Raw genomic sequence first — 15,895 nt, forward strand, 5'->3', positions numbered from 1 at the left:
CTGGTATGGGCCTGTCCATGAATTATTATGCAAATCCAAATGAAGTGCACAGAGTTCAAACCACAAACAAATGCTGTTTTACACTATATATGACATTAGCGCCAGAAATGGAGCCGGGAAGAAACACATTTATATAGTGAATAGCCGTGGTCTGACTTTATTGCTTTGTACTCATTATACTTCTCTCTAACAGTACTGTTCCTCATGCAGACAGAATACACCTAATTCACCACCACGGTGTGTTTCCATGGAGACTGGCCCACATTCATTTTCCAAGGTGAGTGGCCTTGTTGTGTTTGGAGCTGTGTGTTTTGTTCATGGCATTTTCGCAGACACGAAGCACATGAAAGACGGAGCACTTCCACACAGTTGGTAAAAAAAGTTGTCTTACCCATGAACTCGATCCCAAGTTCGTCCACTGTTGCATTGAAGGCCGGATAGCATGAGGAAAGGGGGAGGGGGCGAGGGAAGAGGAGGGTCAACAGAGACAGGGAGGAGGAGGAGGAGAGAGAGAGAGAGAAGCATAAAACAGTTACAACATGATATGCCTCCATCTTACTAAAAATTCACTTTAGGGACAGACACCGCTGCAGCTAGACCATAAAGTCGGTTTGACGGCTTCCTCTGACACGGCTCTCTTCCTTGTGCACCGGGTAATGAAGCAGCCAGCCGCAGATGCTAGCTGTGCCTCTCGCACGCTCGGAATTCAAAGCGGCCCAGAGCTACTTTGGAAGAAGAAAGGGAACAACAACGATACAGCGGCTGAGAGGATTAGAGGAAGGATGGAAATAAAAGTTGAAAATGACACATCATTTAGCTTTATGTCACTGTTGTTGCTTTGCACGGGCCTTTTATATTCACTCCAGCCGGAGGCGTTGCAATAATTATTCTCTCGTGTCTCTGAGCATAAAACTTTTCAATATTCACACGCTGACTGCTTGAAGGTGCACGCAGGTTCACATGCATGTGCAGGAATACGCACACACACACACACACACACACACAGAGGTTTGTGCAGCTATTGTTTTATTTTTTCCATTCATTTGGACTGAACAAACATTATCCTAAACCTTAACAACAACCAGTTTATGACTATAACCCTAACCTTATCCTAACCACTATTCAAATCAAATCAATCCCAGCTATACTCAGAAATGACATTCTGTCTCATTAGGACCAGGTTTTGAGCTCCATGAGGACTGCTGGTCCCGACAAAGTCAGTGTTTGTGACAGAGAAGGTCCCAAAGAGACAAATACACACACACACACACACACACACACAGATTTCTCACTGCAGAGGAAATCACACATGCTGTTCCCTTTTCCAGACAGTGACTCCTTTTCATGTCACTGTAATGTAATCTCATTTAAATTAAAACGGAGCTCCTTACCAGTAATTGCGTTTTTTTTCCTCTTTTTCTTTGACAGAGGTGATCTCAGTTTTAAAGAAAGATTTTGCGTTGCCAAGCTCTTGATATATTGTTCACAAAAAAAACCCCAACCAGAGCCCTCAGATATACAATAAACAATGATTAAATAAATAGCACCTGCTCTCTGTTGCACTTTGATTGCACCGCGGGGAAATCTGTCAGTGCAGTGGCTTCATCTGTTTAAAGAGGAATGAGCTTCAGAAAAGCTAAAGACAAATAAATATTGTCGCTGGATAAATAGATTATAGTAATTCCACGGGCTTATCCCACGCAAACAAGGGATGTGCTTCGAGGAAAGATGGCGTTTATTGTAAAATTTGGAAATATTTAACAACCAAAAGACCCTTATCCTTTTAAGGTAAAGTTTCATTAGAGATCCCAAAGTTTGTCCGCTCTCCGACATTCTTAGACTGACAGTCTTAATGAGTGGAAGGGATTTACATGATTGCACCGATAATAGGAGCGAAATTGGATGACAAGACTGAAATCTTCAAATACATTAATCATTCAGTTAAGACGTTCATTCTTGTTTGAATGTCCCCATGTTCTGCACAAACACAAGTCAAGCTCCAAAAGTGGGATTTGAACCATTAACACTCTTGCTGTGAGGCAGCTGTGCTAATCACTTCAGTGCCAATGTCAGCATTAATTTTATATATATATATATATATATATATATATATATATATACATATGTATATATATATAATATGATATTGCTCTTCAAAAGTACAATAGAAGACAACATTTTAATACTTGCAAGACTTCAACACTGTTTTATATGAGTGTTGCATGTAACGCTGTGAATGAATGTGGCATTCACACACTGCACTGTTAATGTTAATAAAGTCCCTTTCTTGGCGAGGCTTATTTCTTGACCTTCTCGTTTTCACATCATTATATTGGAGTGAAAAAAGAAACAATGAATTAGATCCATGAAACAATTTGTTTTCACCCGAGTGACTCGTCAGTGGAAAAAAAAACAAAAAAACAAAAGGCAATTTTAACCATGTCATTTTTTCCCCCAAAGCCTACTTCCACTCTTCCATAACCCCAATCTAATCAATGTGTTTTTGCAATAAACATATCTATCTATCTATCTATCTATCTATCTATCTATCTATCTATCTATCTATCTATCTATCTATCTATCTATCCCTCCATCCATCTAATGATTGGTGGCTTTCAGTGCCACCCACTGCTCAGCTGATGGCACTTCAACAAATGGGTTGCCACTAGAGTTACTCGACACAGTTACTTGAACACTTGGGTTTGGAAATTCGGAATGTTACCAAATCTAAAAGCTCCATTATCCCATTAAAAGCCATCTCAACCAGCGGAGAAGAGAAAAACAAGGGTCTGCAGCAGAGTGTCATTGAAAAAAACGGAGAGAAAGTTCAAAACAGCCTCTTTTTCCCCCCTGATTTGGAGACTTTGGTGACAACCCTCTGCTATTAAGTTCGAAGTACTCATTTTTCATGCTAAAGGTTGCTGCTGTACACATATAGTACATTATATCCCCTTTAAGCGTAATATGCTCAACGTAGTCGTACCCACAGATGCCCTAAACGCTCTCCATGAAATCTGCACAAACTTACTACAAGAGCACAGACTCAGAGTGATAAAGCAGCGCATGATGCGAGGTTGCCCGCGTTTAATTGTGCAATAACAACGTCCTTGACCTCCCAGAATTCACTGCAGTCACAGCTGTGTTCAAAGCAGAGTGTAGATGTGTGCTTTGACACACTTAATCCACTTTCCCAGCTCAGTCTCTCTTCAGTCATGCAAGAAGCCCGGATATTTCCTCAGTGATCGTCCTGCCAATAAAGCAGTTTTTCACAATTTATTATTTATTGCTGAGCCCAAAACTGCGGGGTCACGTTGCCCCTTGGGTCCATAAACCACTTTGAGAACCAATGCATTACTGGATAGAAATGACAGCATACTGTAAATGGTTGGTCTTTCTTGAATCTGAGGTTTATTTGATGAGCTGCTTTCAGACATGCAAAAACGCCGCCCCGATATATTTTCCTGAAATTGTCCTGCCAGCTCCAAAGTCCAATTTCCAGATAATGTTTGAGTAAATTCATGTGAGTTCACTGTAGAAAAAGAAGAAAAAGCTCAAAGCAGCACCTGGATATTACAAACATTTTCCTCTTGTACTCTGACCCAGACAATTCTCCTACTATGTTTATAATAAAGTATATGTGGTAGGCAAAACATGGAGATTTTCCAGACCCAGTCTTAGACTTCGACCTGCCACTGTGCTGAAGAGAATGGTGTTAGTTAAGAGGGTTAACTCTCAGGGAAGGCAATATTTATCAGCGTGACTTTGGCAAAAACAAGAATCAAAACAATTGTGCTGAAATGTCAGAGTGGGAAAAATTGTTAACGCTTTAAAATAACTCATCCCATTATGATCATAACTGCAACCTTATTAACATTTATTTCAAATCTGCGTCATGTACTCCTCAACACTGATCATGGGGCTTTCGGCTGTTGGCATTTGAAGGTTCAGCTGGTGAGCTAATGCACTGAGGCAAGACTTGAAGGCAGTGGATATAAGAGGCTTTCAGAAATAGGAAAAAAAAAAAAAAGGGGTGAGGAGGAGGTGGAGAAAGAGTTATCTCCTGTTGGTGTAGCAGCAGATGAGTCAGGATGTGAGAGTGCCACTGCCTCATCCTGACCAACAACATTAGCTGGAAAAAAAAAAAAAAAAAAATGGGGAGAGTGGGAGATAGAGAATGAACATGAAACAAGAGCACAAAGAGGGAAGAAAGGTTACACGGTGTCACTGGGAATAGATTGTTACCGCTGCACGGAATCCACTCATTATTCTGTGGTAAATAATAAATAATACAACGCTGATTGAAGTAGCATTGGATGTTGGGGCTCGAGGCTGTCCTGTTGTTCTAGTTGTGTAACTGTCAGGCCAAACAAAGTAATGAGAACTGATTAGTGTTCAGACCAACAATGGGACAGGACAGTGCAGCGTTCATTTGGAGTCTGGAATTCTTCTGAGTGAAGGCCCATTTGTACTCCATGCAAAAAGATGGATATCGAGACAGACGACGCCTTTCTTCCATAATTTGCGTTCATTTTGTCCGTCATGGTGCAGCTGATGACGGATGAGACAGAGCCATACCACTGGGAATCGTGGGGGCAGCATAGAGTCAACAGTCCAATCAGTCAGGAAGACGTTGAAGTTTCTCACCAAAAGTGACTGTCAGGCGCTCGGCTTAACCCCACTGGCCTGCTGAGGGATGTGACATGTTTCATTTCATAGTCAAAAGTCATGGTGGACATACAAAAATATTAATATTAATATTAATTAATAGTTTTATTATTATTAATGGGACGACAGAGGTAATTGTAGAAATGGGCCGTAAAGGAACGGGAAAAACGCGATATAATGAAGAACACAAGAAAGTAGTAGATGGGTGAAGTAGTAATTAAACTAAAATTCAACTAAAACATGCACAACATATAGGTGGGCAGGAGAATCACTATTCATTTCCCAAGTCAATTCAATTCTGGCCACCTGTCCAAGGTGTAGCCCACCTTTCCGCCCTATATCAGCTGGCATTGGCTCCAGCGACCATGTAACCCTCATATAATAGCACAATAAAGCAGTCGACAATGAATGAACGAATGAATGAATTCTGATTCATCAAATTGAATAATGATCCAGTTAGTCATATTTCCAAGACAACATTTTACTTGCATATGAGAGACATTCTTCACCTCTTCTCTCTCCTTATAATTTCTAAATCAGACATGACCTCAGACATCAGCAGCCTCTAGCCTTGGTCACGCCACTGAAATCTGAAGCTGAAATCCCTGTTCTGCCTTAACTTGAGAGAGTAACACGGTTGCCCAAAGAAAAGGCACACATTAAAGATGTAGTGCATGTGCAACATTTAGGGAGGGATTTATTGGCAGAAATAAAGTGCAGTATGTTTTCATCATGTGCTACAGGAGAGGACATTGCTTGATGGAGTCTGCCCCCCTTGCACTGCAGTGTTTCCACCATTCAGACTGAGCGAGTTGTATTTTGAAGTAGAAGCTCACTATGCACACAAAGAACAATGACGTCCTCTTTGGTATGCGAAGGCCATCCATAGTTTCCTGACACGCTGTGGAAAGTGAGGGGCGAGTGGAGGAGGACTGCGTCTGTTACAGTCTGCAGTCTCACCATTAGATGTCACTCATTTTTTATTATTTATTTTTTTTTATTACACACAGTAAATCTCACCAATGCATGAATCACTGTGAGATGATCCGTGTGAGGATCTAGTGTATTTAGAAAGCAATTGCCAAATGAATGTACAGATGGATGTATATAAGGATGGATGGATGCATGGTTAAACTGATGGATGGGGAGAGATTTTGTTATTAGATTTTTTTTTTTTTGGCATACGCTGATTGAATCTCCGTGCGAGCGAAACAAGAGACAAAAGGGAGCGGAGGGGAAATTGGTGGAGAGGTGAAGAAGAGGAGGAGGAGGAGGAGGAGCACCTCAGACACCGAGTCAACACAGTTCGTCAGGGTTGAAATACATCACAGGTGGAATGGAGTTCCTGTCACACGGCAGAAGTAGAAGCTATGAGACCAGGGTTGGTCAATTTTCAAAACAGGAACAAAAGTGTTGACAATGCACAATCTACTACGACTGTTCCATCACTGACAAGGCTCTTATTTTTCCCTCAGCCTTTTTTTTTTTTACACCTGCTGCTGTGCAAAACAAACACAGCACATAGAGAAGTTGAATGAGAACTCCGCTTGCATTTAGTTCAGTCTGATTTTCGCTTGACCTTCTGGAAAAGAGCAATGCCTCACTTCTTATATCGATTCTGTTCTAAAATAGCAGGTTGAGAGGTAAAGATCTCATCCTAAGAACAGCGCTATCAAAGAGAAATGATTAGTACAGTTCAGAGCCAATCAATTTGTGTTTTTTGTTGTACACGAATAGGGTTGCACATACTGTATGTGCTTTATGGTGGTAACCAGAAGTCTGTATAATACAAAGTAGAGTAATATAGGAGAGTATATAAGCGAGTACATCATTAAAGTGCAGCCAAAATTAATAAAAAAAACAAAACTTTATTTCCTTGAATAGAAATACATATTTATGTGGCTTTAAAGAGAGTTGGAAATGTCTTGGCTAATGCGGGTACACCACCTCCCCCAAAACATTAGTCTCGACTTGTCGTTTTTAGATATGCGTCGCATATTATATCTGTTTTGGCAAATGTGAATATGAGGGCATCCCGGTGAATTTTTATGGAGAAGACGTTGGCGCAGTGTGATCTAGTAAATTTTAGACATATCAAACTGTCTTTTCTTTGGCTGCTGCCAAAAATATTTATACACCCTATGATCCTTTCCCAAATGTCTCACTGTATCACCTGCTGGGACAGGCTTCTGTGAAACCCCCATGAGACGCCTCAAGTCTCCGTATAAACAAACTCTGAAAACCAAAAAAAGAAATAAAACAGAATGGATTTTCCTACTGAAAAACAGCTTTAAGAATTGTTCCATTGTTCTCTGATTTATGTATGGTCTGCCATTTATTTTAAATACATTGGCCCCTCCTCACTATGTGATGTTGTTTACACCTGCCAGGTAAATTCCAGTAGATGCTCAAATATAAACACAAACCTGAAAAAATCACAGGTTTTGACACTTAATGACTTGATATTTTGTGTGTAAATGTTATTTCTGCTGTCAAGAAACTGCATGTGTTATGTTTTAAATAATAAATAATTCGATTTGACCTAAAACCCTAACAAGGTGCTTCCCCAAACAAAAGTTCAAATGCACATTTGTGGTTTGCAGAATTCCACAACAACAACAACAACAACAACAACAACGTTCCTTCCTCTGGTGATCACATTTAATATGAGCCACATTTTTCTTACTTGGTGCTTTTTGTCAGTGTGAGACAAACACTTGGCGAGGCCGGGGAAAGAAATGCAGCACCTCACTGATGCTGCCTGATCTGTATTATCCATTCAAGCCTCTCCCTGTGATTGCCCATGGCAACAAGGCACACTTTTCCCTCTCTAAATCGCCCTTGCTGTCACAGTCTGTGCAGATGATGTCATTACATCGCTGATACACATCCCTTCCTCTGGCGCTGCCTTGTCTGCAGACATTCACCAATCATAATATGTGCAGGCGTTCTAATCCTTTGCACTGGCAAGTCAAAGAGCCCCCCCGTGGAATCGTTTACGGCACGTCCCGCGGGAGCCTTGAGCGAGTTTGGAGAATACCTGTGCATCGCGTTCAGATGGTTTTGGCTCGATTAAGTGGCAGGACTCTGGCAGGTGGAAGAGACAATGGCAGGAGTGAATCAAATCCTTAATCCCTTCCTTCACTTGGGTGAGCAGGGAAGTGGGGAGCCAATCTGTGTGTGTGTGTTTGTGGTTGTATTATTGGACCCAATATCCTGAGTAGCTATTCTTACTCTTATAGGCCTAATGTCTACCGGAGATGAATAGTTCAAATTAGGCTTGCCTTCTTCCTCTTGGTTAATCAGCTGAGTAAAACCTGAAGCTGGCTCACCTCCATCCTCCTCACCTTCAGTCTGGCTCCAAGTCTCCCATGTACTGTACATTCACACACAAATAAATTGCATTCTCCGTTATGTTTTGTAAGGAATGTGTTTTATCCATTCGTTTTTTTGACAACTCGTACCAATAGTAATGTATTTGAGGTAAAATTCTCACCGGAGAAGGCATTGCTGCTGGCATGTACGAGGCAAACGTGTCGGGCCAAGCAGCAGAGCATTTGTTGTGGACTGTTGTGGTGTTTTGATGAAATGCTGAGGTGTTTTTTATGTTGTGGCACAGTGTGATTTTAATGAGAGGATGTTGATACTTGGAGGAAAAAAAAAAAACCTCTGTGCTTTTTGTGCCAGACTCTGGATAAAACAAAGTCCATAAAATGAGAGTAATTATGGAATAAGAGTACTGGTAATAAAAAGTAAAACGAATCAGTGTCTGTATTGAAGTGCGAGTGCATGCGTAGCAGCTTGAGCGGGTGATACCATTAATTAACGCGCAAATTGTTTGGGGGGAAAAAAAGTGGTCCCTTAATCGCGAGGTGCTATCGCAGCGTGTCTGTGGTTTGCAGAATTACACGATGCCAACGATTTCTTTCTGTGACAATCACATTAAATATGGTTCATATTTTTTTTTTTCCTTCTAGTCAGTGTGGCACAAAAACATTTTATGTTTGAAAGGGGAAGCCACCAGGGGGCAAACTCTTTTTGAATGGAAGTGGATGAAAAAATTATGCTCCTCATCATTTATAACTACATTAAGCATTTTCCTGAGGAGTTCATGGTCTCAGTTGCTAGTTTGAGGTCTTTATTAGTAGAAGATGATGTTGATTGTGAATATTATGTTTCCATTTAGAGTCAAGTAAACAATAAAAAGCGGCACATGTGAGTGGACATGAGTGTGACTGCAGCAGGTAACAGTGTTAGGCATCACCTCATCCACTTTTATACACATGCAGCGTATGTGACCACAAGTGGTCCACCTGAACATCATTAGTGGCATAAGGAAATGTTTTATCAGGTAGAAGCTCAGTTCCAGCTGTACTGCACTCCCCTGCCTCCAATTAAAGAAGGCACCACTTCCCCACTGTGCACCAATATGTAAGAGCTCACTCAATTCCAAATGCTGAGCAGACAGCAAAGTAGTCGCAGCACCTGGCCTGGAGCCTCTTCCCCCCTTTTCTCGCTGGGCTTTTAAGATGTGCACAACAGTCTCTACTTGTCTTTCCACTTCTGTAAAGATGTGTGTTATGATGGAGTGGCAGTCCCGCACAATCCAATCCAAACTGCGCCTCTGAGTGGCTGTTTTGTGGCCAGTCAATAGCAAGACAAAGGAGGAGGGAAGATGGATGATTTGTGACGGCGTGCTGCACGGAGACTGACTCCGGAAAACAAACAAAATAAAAAAACAAACAAACAAACAAACGGGAAAAAAGGGAGGAAAGCATGCCTGGCAGATGACATGTTGACTGTCACGTCAGTGACCGAAACAAACATGCGCGTAAATGAACACTCGCACAAACACACAGATGTACATTTGCACATGATGAATTCAATTTCACTGGAGCTCATCCCAGTTGTTGTGTGCACGCATGACTGTACGTTATTACATGACTTGGCTTTTGAAAGCGGGATAATCCTAAAAATCCTTTGTAATCTGTGTAGATTTTCGATTACTCTGTATCAACACAGATCAAAATGGGCTTGGTTCCTCTATCACGTCTTCCAGGGTGCACTTGGCTCCTGCGGTGGTTCAACGATTGTTGTCACAACAAAGCTTTGTGTGGCGACAGGGTGCTGAGTGGAGAGCTGACAGAACAGCATTCATGTACGGATTTGTCAATATTTTATATTCATCTGATAAATGAGGCTGGGGTGATTTTTTGTAATCATGCACTAAATTACAACAAAAGAAAAAATCCTTACACTTGTTTTCTAATAGTCGGTCCAAATGTTGGAATTCGACCTGCATTCAGATGACTTTCTTTTTGTCTTTTGTAAAATATAAAAAATGTCAATTTTCATCACAGCAGGGAGGTCACTGGTTCAATTTCAATCTCAATGGGTTTTCTGTGGGCACTTCCACAAAAACCAGGGGTAGGTTTGAGGGTGAACGGTTGTTTGTCGCCCTCTGTTGGTCATGTGATCGGCCGTTGACCTGGCGTTCGAGTACTCGGGACACAGCACACAAGCCACAAGAACCGTGTTCAGACCTGGTACTCGCATTCACTCTGGGTGATCTTATCAAATGGAGATAAATCTGAACACCCCCAGTCTGTCGTGAATACATCCTAAGATCTGATCTTAAAAAGACACATGTGGTCACAATACAGATGAACACATTAACACAACCAATCCTCAGGACGGATTAGAGTTCACCTCCTCAGCTGATGTTATCCGATCTGTTTTTATGCTTATCATCTTTTGTTTTCCTTTTTTGGAATATAATTGTTCTTAGTATATCGTACCTTAGTGCTGTGAATCTCTGTTATTTTCTGTTGGCGTAAGAAATGCAATTTCTCCCCGGGGATCAATAAAGTATTTCTGATTGTGATTCTGATCAGCGCACATACGTTCATTGAGTTGCTGCCACTGCCTCTATATTAACACTGATCGCCATTATGATTTCATGTTAAAGCCGTGCGAGTAGAGCGCGGATTCACTTCAGCGTATCTTGTCTTTTTTCACACGCACACCAACACATCCTCATTCAAGAGCATCATATACAGCCTCGCTCTGTCAAAGTGTCGCCTCACAGACACACATGGTATCCCTCCTCGTCTGAAAGAGAAGCACCGGGGGCTTTCAGTTGACACCAGTGTGAACCCACTGGTGGCACATTTAGATGCAAAGACCAGAGAAGGTTCAGGTTGGGGCCAAGAAGAATTAGGTTTAGGCTTAAGCTCCGGGTTAATCGTAGAGGACACCCACTGTTGGCTCACACTCTGATCTGAGCATCTTCTTTCAGCTGTGGAAGGATACCGTGTGCGCCTGGAAGGCAACGCTGAGGGACAGTGACTTAAGGTGGTATACGACATTCTTGGAAAGAGAATGGGTTACACACACACACACACACACACACACACTGATGAACTCAGCAGACACATCTGTACAGTTAAAGCGTTTTTTTTGTTCTCGCGAACACAGCGCTAGTGTTTTAATAAACGGCGATGATGCCAGATCCAAGCTCATGTGGTCACAGGAGATCGAATCAGACATTTTAATGCCAGATGTGAACAGTCATACTTAGCGCTCCCCATATGCGATCAGGTCACTGAGGACAGATGTTGATAGCAGGTCTGATGGGTTCAAAGTGTTTTAGATTAGGGAGTTAATGCTGCTGTCTGAGTTTCCTACTTGAAAGGTGTTTTCTCCCCGATGCTGATCAAATTGATTTTCCCCTTAGCTACCATTTCTGTGAACATACATGTCTCTCAAACTCAACTCCAGTGCTCCGAAAAATGCACCAAATGTTTAAAGGTGACATTGGATGCTTGTATCGCACATATATGTTAGTTATGGAGGTCTACTTACGTATATTAACTTGTTTTCATGATTAAAATCCTCCTAGTCGCTGCAAACGAGCCGATCAAAATATCTCCTCATCAATCGTGCAATATTGCCCTTGGATCTGTTCTAAGATTCCATTTTTAATTTTAATTTTAATTTTGTTTAGACACTGTTAAGTTATATATATATTTTTATTTCACACTGTTAAGTTATATATATAAATATATATATATATATATATATATATTTTTGTTACATTTTTTTCTCTCTTTTTTTGTGACCAGGGAGATGTGCAAAGTAAGAATTTCATTGTGCAGTGTGACGTCTGTCTTAACTGAACATATGGCAATAAACCTCTTGAATCTTGAATGTCGCCTTTAAACAAGTGATTCACTTCTGCTATATTTAGAAATTCGGTCGACAAACATCTTGATATCTTAGGTTCAAGATCGACTGTGTCGTGAATTTAGATTAAAAGAAAAAACATGCTTTATTTGAGTGTCTGTTTTCAAGCAAAACAAAACAAGATTCCGCTTATCTTAAAAGACCAACACAAGCATCTCTGGATCTGGACAAGGTAAAATTGATGTCTGCCGAAAGAAGATAACATAAATCCCATTGTGGAAGTTGAGTGCCATTAGAAATAAATGCTTTGTGACACTGGTTTGTGACCCCATTAACAGACTTCCAGTGGTCCTGACGGCATCAAACGCACAGCCATACGAGTGAAGTTTCCTCTCTGACTCCTGGTGCAGAAAGAAAAGTCACTCCATAAAAATTGTGTGAATTTGTAAAGCTGCAGTCTCATGGGAATAGCTCCAGGCCTCCAATTTCTCTTCCTTGTACCTCTGACTTTTGCTTTATATTTTTTTAACTACACTACACAGCTGCCAGGGGATTTCAGAGACTTGGGGAATTGTCTCTTGTGAACAACAGTAATCTGAGGACTCACCTTTAATTTAGCTGGACTAAGGCAAAACAAGGCTGCAGACCATAATAAAAGATGCTGGGGGTTTAATGCACAGGGTTTAATTCTATAAATCTGCATGGCAGCACCTACTGTGAGCAGGCCAATAAAGAAGCACAATCTCATGATGCTCATTCTGACTGTGTCTATTAACTGAATTATATATTTTTTTTATTGTGTTATTAATTGTTCATATTCAGATTCCAATAACAATCTCCACATGACATTAGTACGATATTATCGTGTGACTACATGTCATGAAATTGACAAATCAAATGGAAAATGCAAAAACAGTATATAAATGTCTGTACTGAACTAAAATTCCCCTCCAAGTTTCCCCACATGAAGGTTAGCTGATGACAGGGATCGACACTGATTGTTAGACCCCACCAATCGATGAACACTTAAAGTAGAGATGTTCCGATACTTGTGCTGTGGGTATCGGCCGATACAGAGTACCGATACCGATACTCAGTTCATCCATTTTGTTGTCATTTACCCTACTTTTGTAAATAAATAATTATTTTGACGCTAAAAATCATTTGTGGTCACTTGGGACTTATCATGTTGTGTCCTAGGCCCCCGAGACTGGGGCATAACAGTGACTCAGCTAGCAATAACAGGCTACGCTTTGACACAATATAAGTCAAAACATCGGCAGAGGCGCTTCAACGGGGAAGGCAAAGCAAGCGGGGGTTTCAATGTCCGTATATTCTATGATCAGCCATGTAATAGTCTCTCCAATGAGACCCATTGTCACAGTTTATCATAAAGTCCACTTAAGATTCAGGCAGTTAAAAAAAAAGCGCTTAGTGAGATTCTGATATGCTGAATAAATTATCTTCAACATGTTTTTTTGGTTTGACAAGTCTGGCTCTGCACGCAGGCAGTGCGGCTGAACAATTACCCGAAATAACAAAATTAGTAAATCACAAAGGCTGCAATGTAATCTTTGTGTTTTAAGATACAGTAAGAACTGATTCATTTCTTTAAGTTCTCATCCTGGCATTAGCGTATGGAGGCTAACAGTTCGACGTGGCAACACTCCAAACTGTTGAAACCAAATTGCAGTCCGATTATACGTGCAGAAAAATCACAATAATACCCAGATATTACCCAGATTGTTCAGACGAGTTGGTTTGTCACAGACAGTTAACTCCAGTCAGTCATTCCACGTTTTGATGGAATGATTACAGCATTGTGCAGCACACAGATGTCTGCTTCTTTATTTTCATTTTTCCAGACAACTGTTTCTATTTTTTAAAAATAAAACACTTTTGTCTCTTTGTTTACGTGTATAGTCAATTTATTCAATAATTTAATTAAATTTTTTTCTTTAACAAATGTGCCTTACTCAACTAATGGCTTCTAATATAACGTTTCCTCCTGCTGTTAAACGCACCAGCATGTTTTATGTCGCAAAGTCTTCAAGAGCAACTGAAGATATTTCACTTGTGCTGCCTGAGACAATGATTGAGAATGTGACATCTTCATTATGCTTTTCACTGTGCACACACTCAAAAATCATCACTCACACAAATACCGCCAGGGACTATTCCGTTGGGATTGGTTCTTATGCAGCGTTATAACCCAAAGGACCACTCGACCCTATACTGCAAGAATCAATTTAGGGTTAACCCACTTGATTTGTACTTATCTTAACGAAACAGTGCAGTCAGAAATACACCGGGGGGGTCATGTAACATGAACTTGTTGTGATCAATATACCAATACTGTTGGATCACGAAAAAAGAAAGAAGGTAAGGAAGAAAGAAAGAAAAGAGAGCGTACTTGGATCTGACATGATGGCATCCGTCTTGGGAACAAACTGGTCACAGCGTAGTCCATGGTAACCCTCCTTACACCTGCAAGACAGAGAGAGAGATGTGATTATAAAGGCTATTTAACTCTAAAATTAGCAGGGATACACGGGATATTCCAGCCTGTGCGGGCCTGCTGAGAAAAGGCAATTAACACCATTCCCATTGTCAGTGGTTGGTTTGTCGTGTGCGGTGTTTGAGCGACACCGTGACATTTGCTGGAACATTATTTTCAGGTGGAACTGCTGCTAAACATGTCACACGCACGCACACATGGACGTGTGTCTCTCTCACACACACACACACACACACATAATCCTGTAATTCCCCGATTGTCTTACAACCCCGACAAGGAAGCGGACACCTGGGTGTCACGCATGGGTGGCAACAGCAGGGATAGCATCAAGTTATTAAGTTTACTAGTGGAGATATTGACTAGTTTGTTCAGGAACCTCATTGTGCAGAAAATCAAAGTTTCAGAGCTCCCACTCAGTGTTTCAGAAATAGCGTTTCCGTCACCGCATGGACATGCCGTATGGTATTTGCGTTACGTCGCAGCAGCGTGATGACAACGGACGACAGACAACGACACAGCAGACAACAATGGAGGACATCCAGCAGCTCAGTTTGTGGCTGTTCGTCTCAACAAGATGTCGAGCTTTGTATGAGAACAGAGGAAACGTGACGTTTTTTCTGTCGCCCAATCAGCTGCCTGTCGAGTTCCACCCTGACTTTACCATACCATTTTATTCTGGCACCTCAAGAGAAAGGTGCCACAGAGTGGAACAATTGTGGCTGGTTATTTTGGTACAATTCCTAATTGAAACACCAGAAAACATGTACCGTACTGTATCAAACTGAACGAAACATAGTAGAATTTCAGGGGAACTTGTGTCCCATTCACCTTTAGTCAGAGCATTTTCCTGTGGTGCGCTGTTAAAATTTGATATCGATAATGCAAAGAACAACACAATGGAGCTTAATGACAACGTTACACTGACTCATAGATTGCAGCTTTACTTTGGCACCTCGTTTGAAACGATGTGATGTCACTAACCATGATTGCATAAAATGAAGTAAGACAGAAACCAAAAGAAAGCTGAAGCTGTAAGGCTAAAAACATTCACGACTAATGTCTCTAATGCACTTCGCCTAAAATGATGCCATCATTTGCATTGCTGCCAAAAAAAATGAAGCAGACAAAGAAGAAATGAAAGCGCTCACCTGGGTTTTGCATTCGCATATGAAGGACTAACCAAGCACGGTGTACAGAAACAGATAAATAAAGAAAGCTCGGGACAGGAAACCTAAATTGAGGAGTAAATGAGGAAGAAAAAGTGGAGTGCTCACGGAGGACTGAGGTGGTGGAGGGAGATACACAGAAACTGTCAAGGGGTGGGGTGAGAGTGGAAGAAAAAGAGGAAGGGGAAGGCCTGAGTAGTGCCTGCAGTCTCACTGATAGCACATGACTGACAGGAATGCCAGGTCCCGGTGGAGGAAACGGGGGTTCTGGGATGGAAAGTACTTGGCGTGAAACAGGCGACGCAAGATCTACGGCTGAAGATGGGAAGCTGCCGCGCAGTCGGAAGCCACATGCAAACAA

At 41.3% G+C, this 15,895-nt stretch overlaps 1 protein-coding gene across 1 annotated transcript in view; it reads right to left on the reverse strand.

Moving 5' to 3' along the window:
- Positions 1 to 15,895, reverse strand: part of nrg3b (neuregulin 3b) — a 251,334-nt gene that overhangs the window by 43,669 nt on the left and 191,770 nt on the right. Inside the window, exons 3-4 of the mRNA XM_044014049.1 lie at positions 14,264 to 14,337; positions 392 to 418 (exon numbers count right to left, since the gene is read on the reverse strand). Coding sequence (XP_043869984.1) covers positions 392 to 418; positions 14,264 to 14,337 — 101 coding nt within the window. The remainder of the gene's footprint in view (positions 1 to 391; positions 419 to 14,263; positions 14,338 to 15,895) is intronic.

Source organism: Solea senegalensis, linkage group LG18, assembly GCF_019176455.1.
Source record: "Solea senegalensis isolate Sse05_10M linkage group LG18, IFAPA_SoseM_1, whole genome shotgun sequence".
NCBI lineage: Eukaryota > Metazoa > Chordata > Actinopteri > Pleuronectiformes > Soleidae > Solea > Solea senegalensis.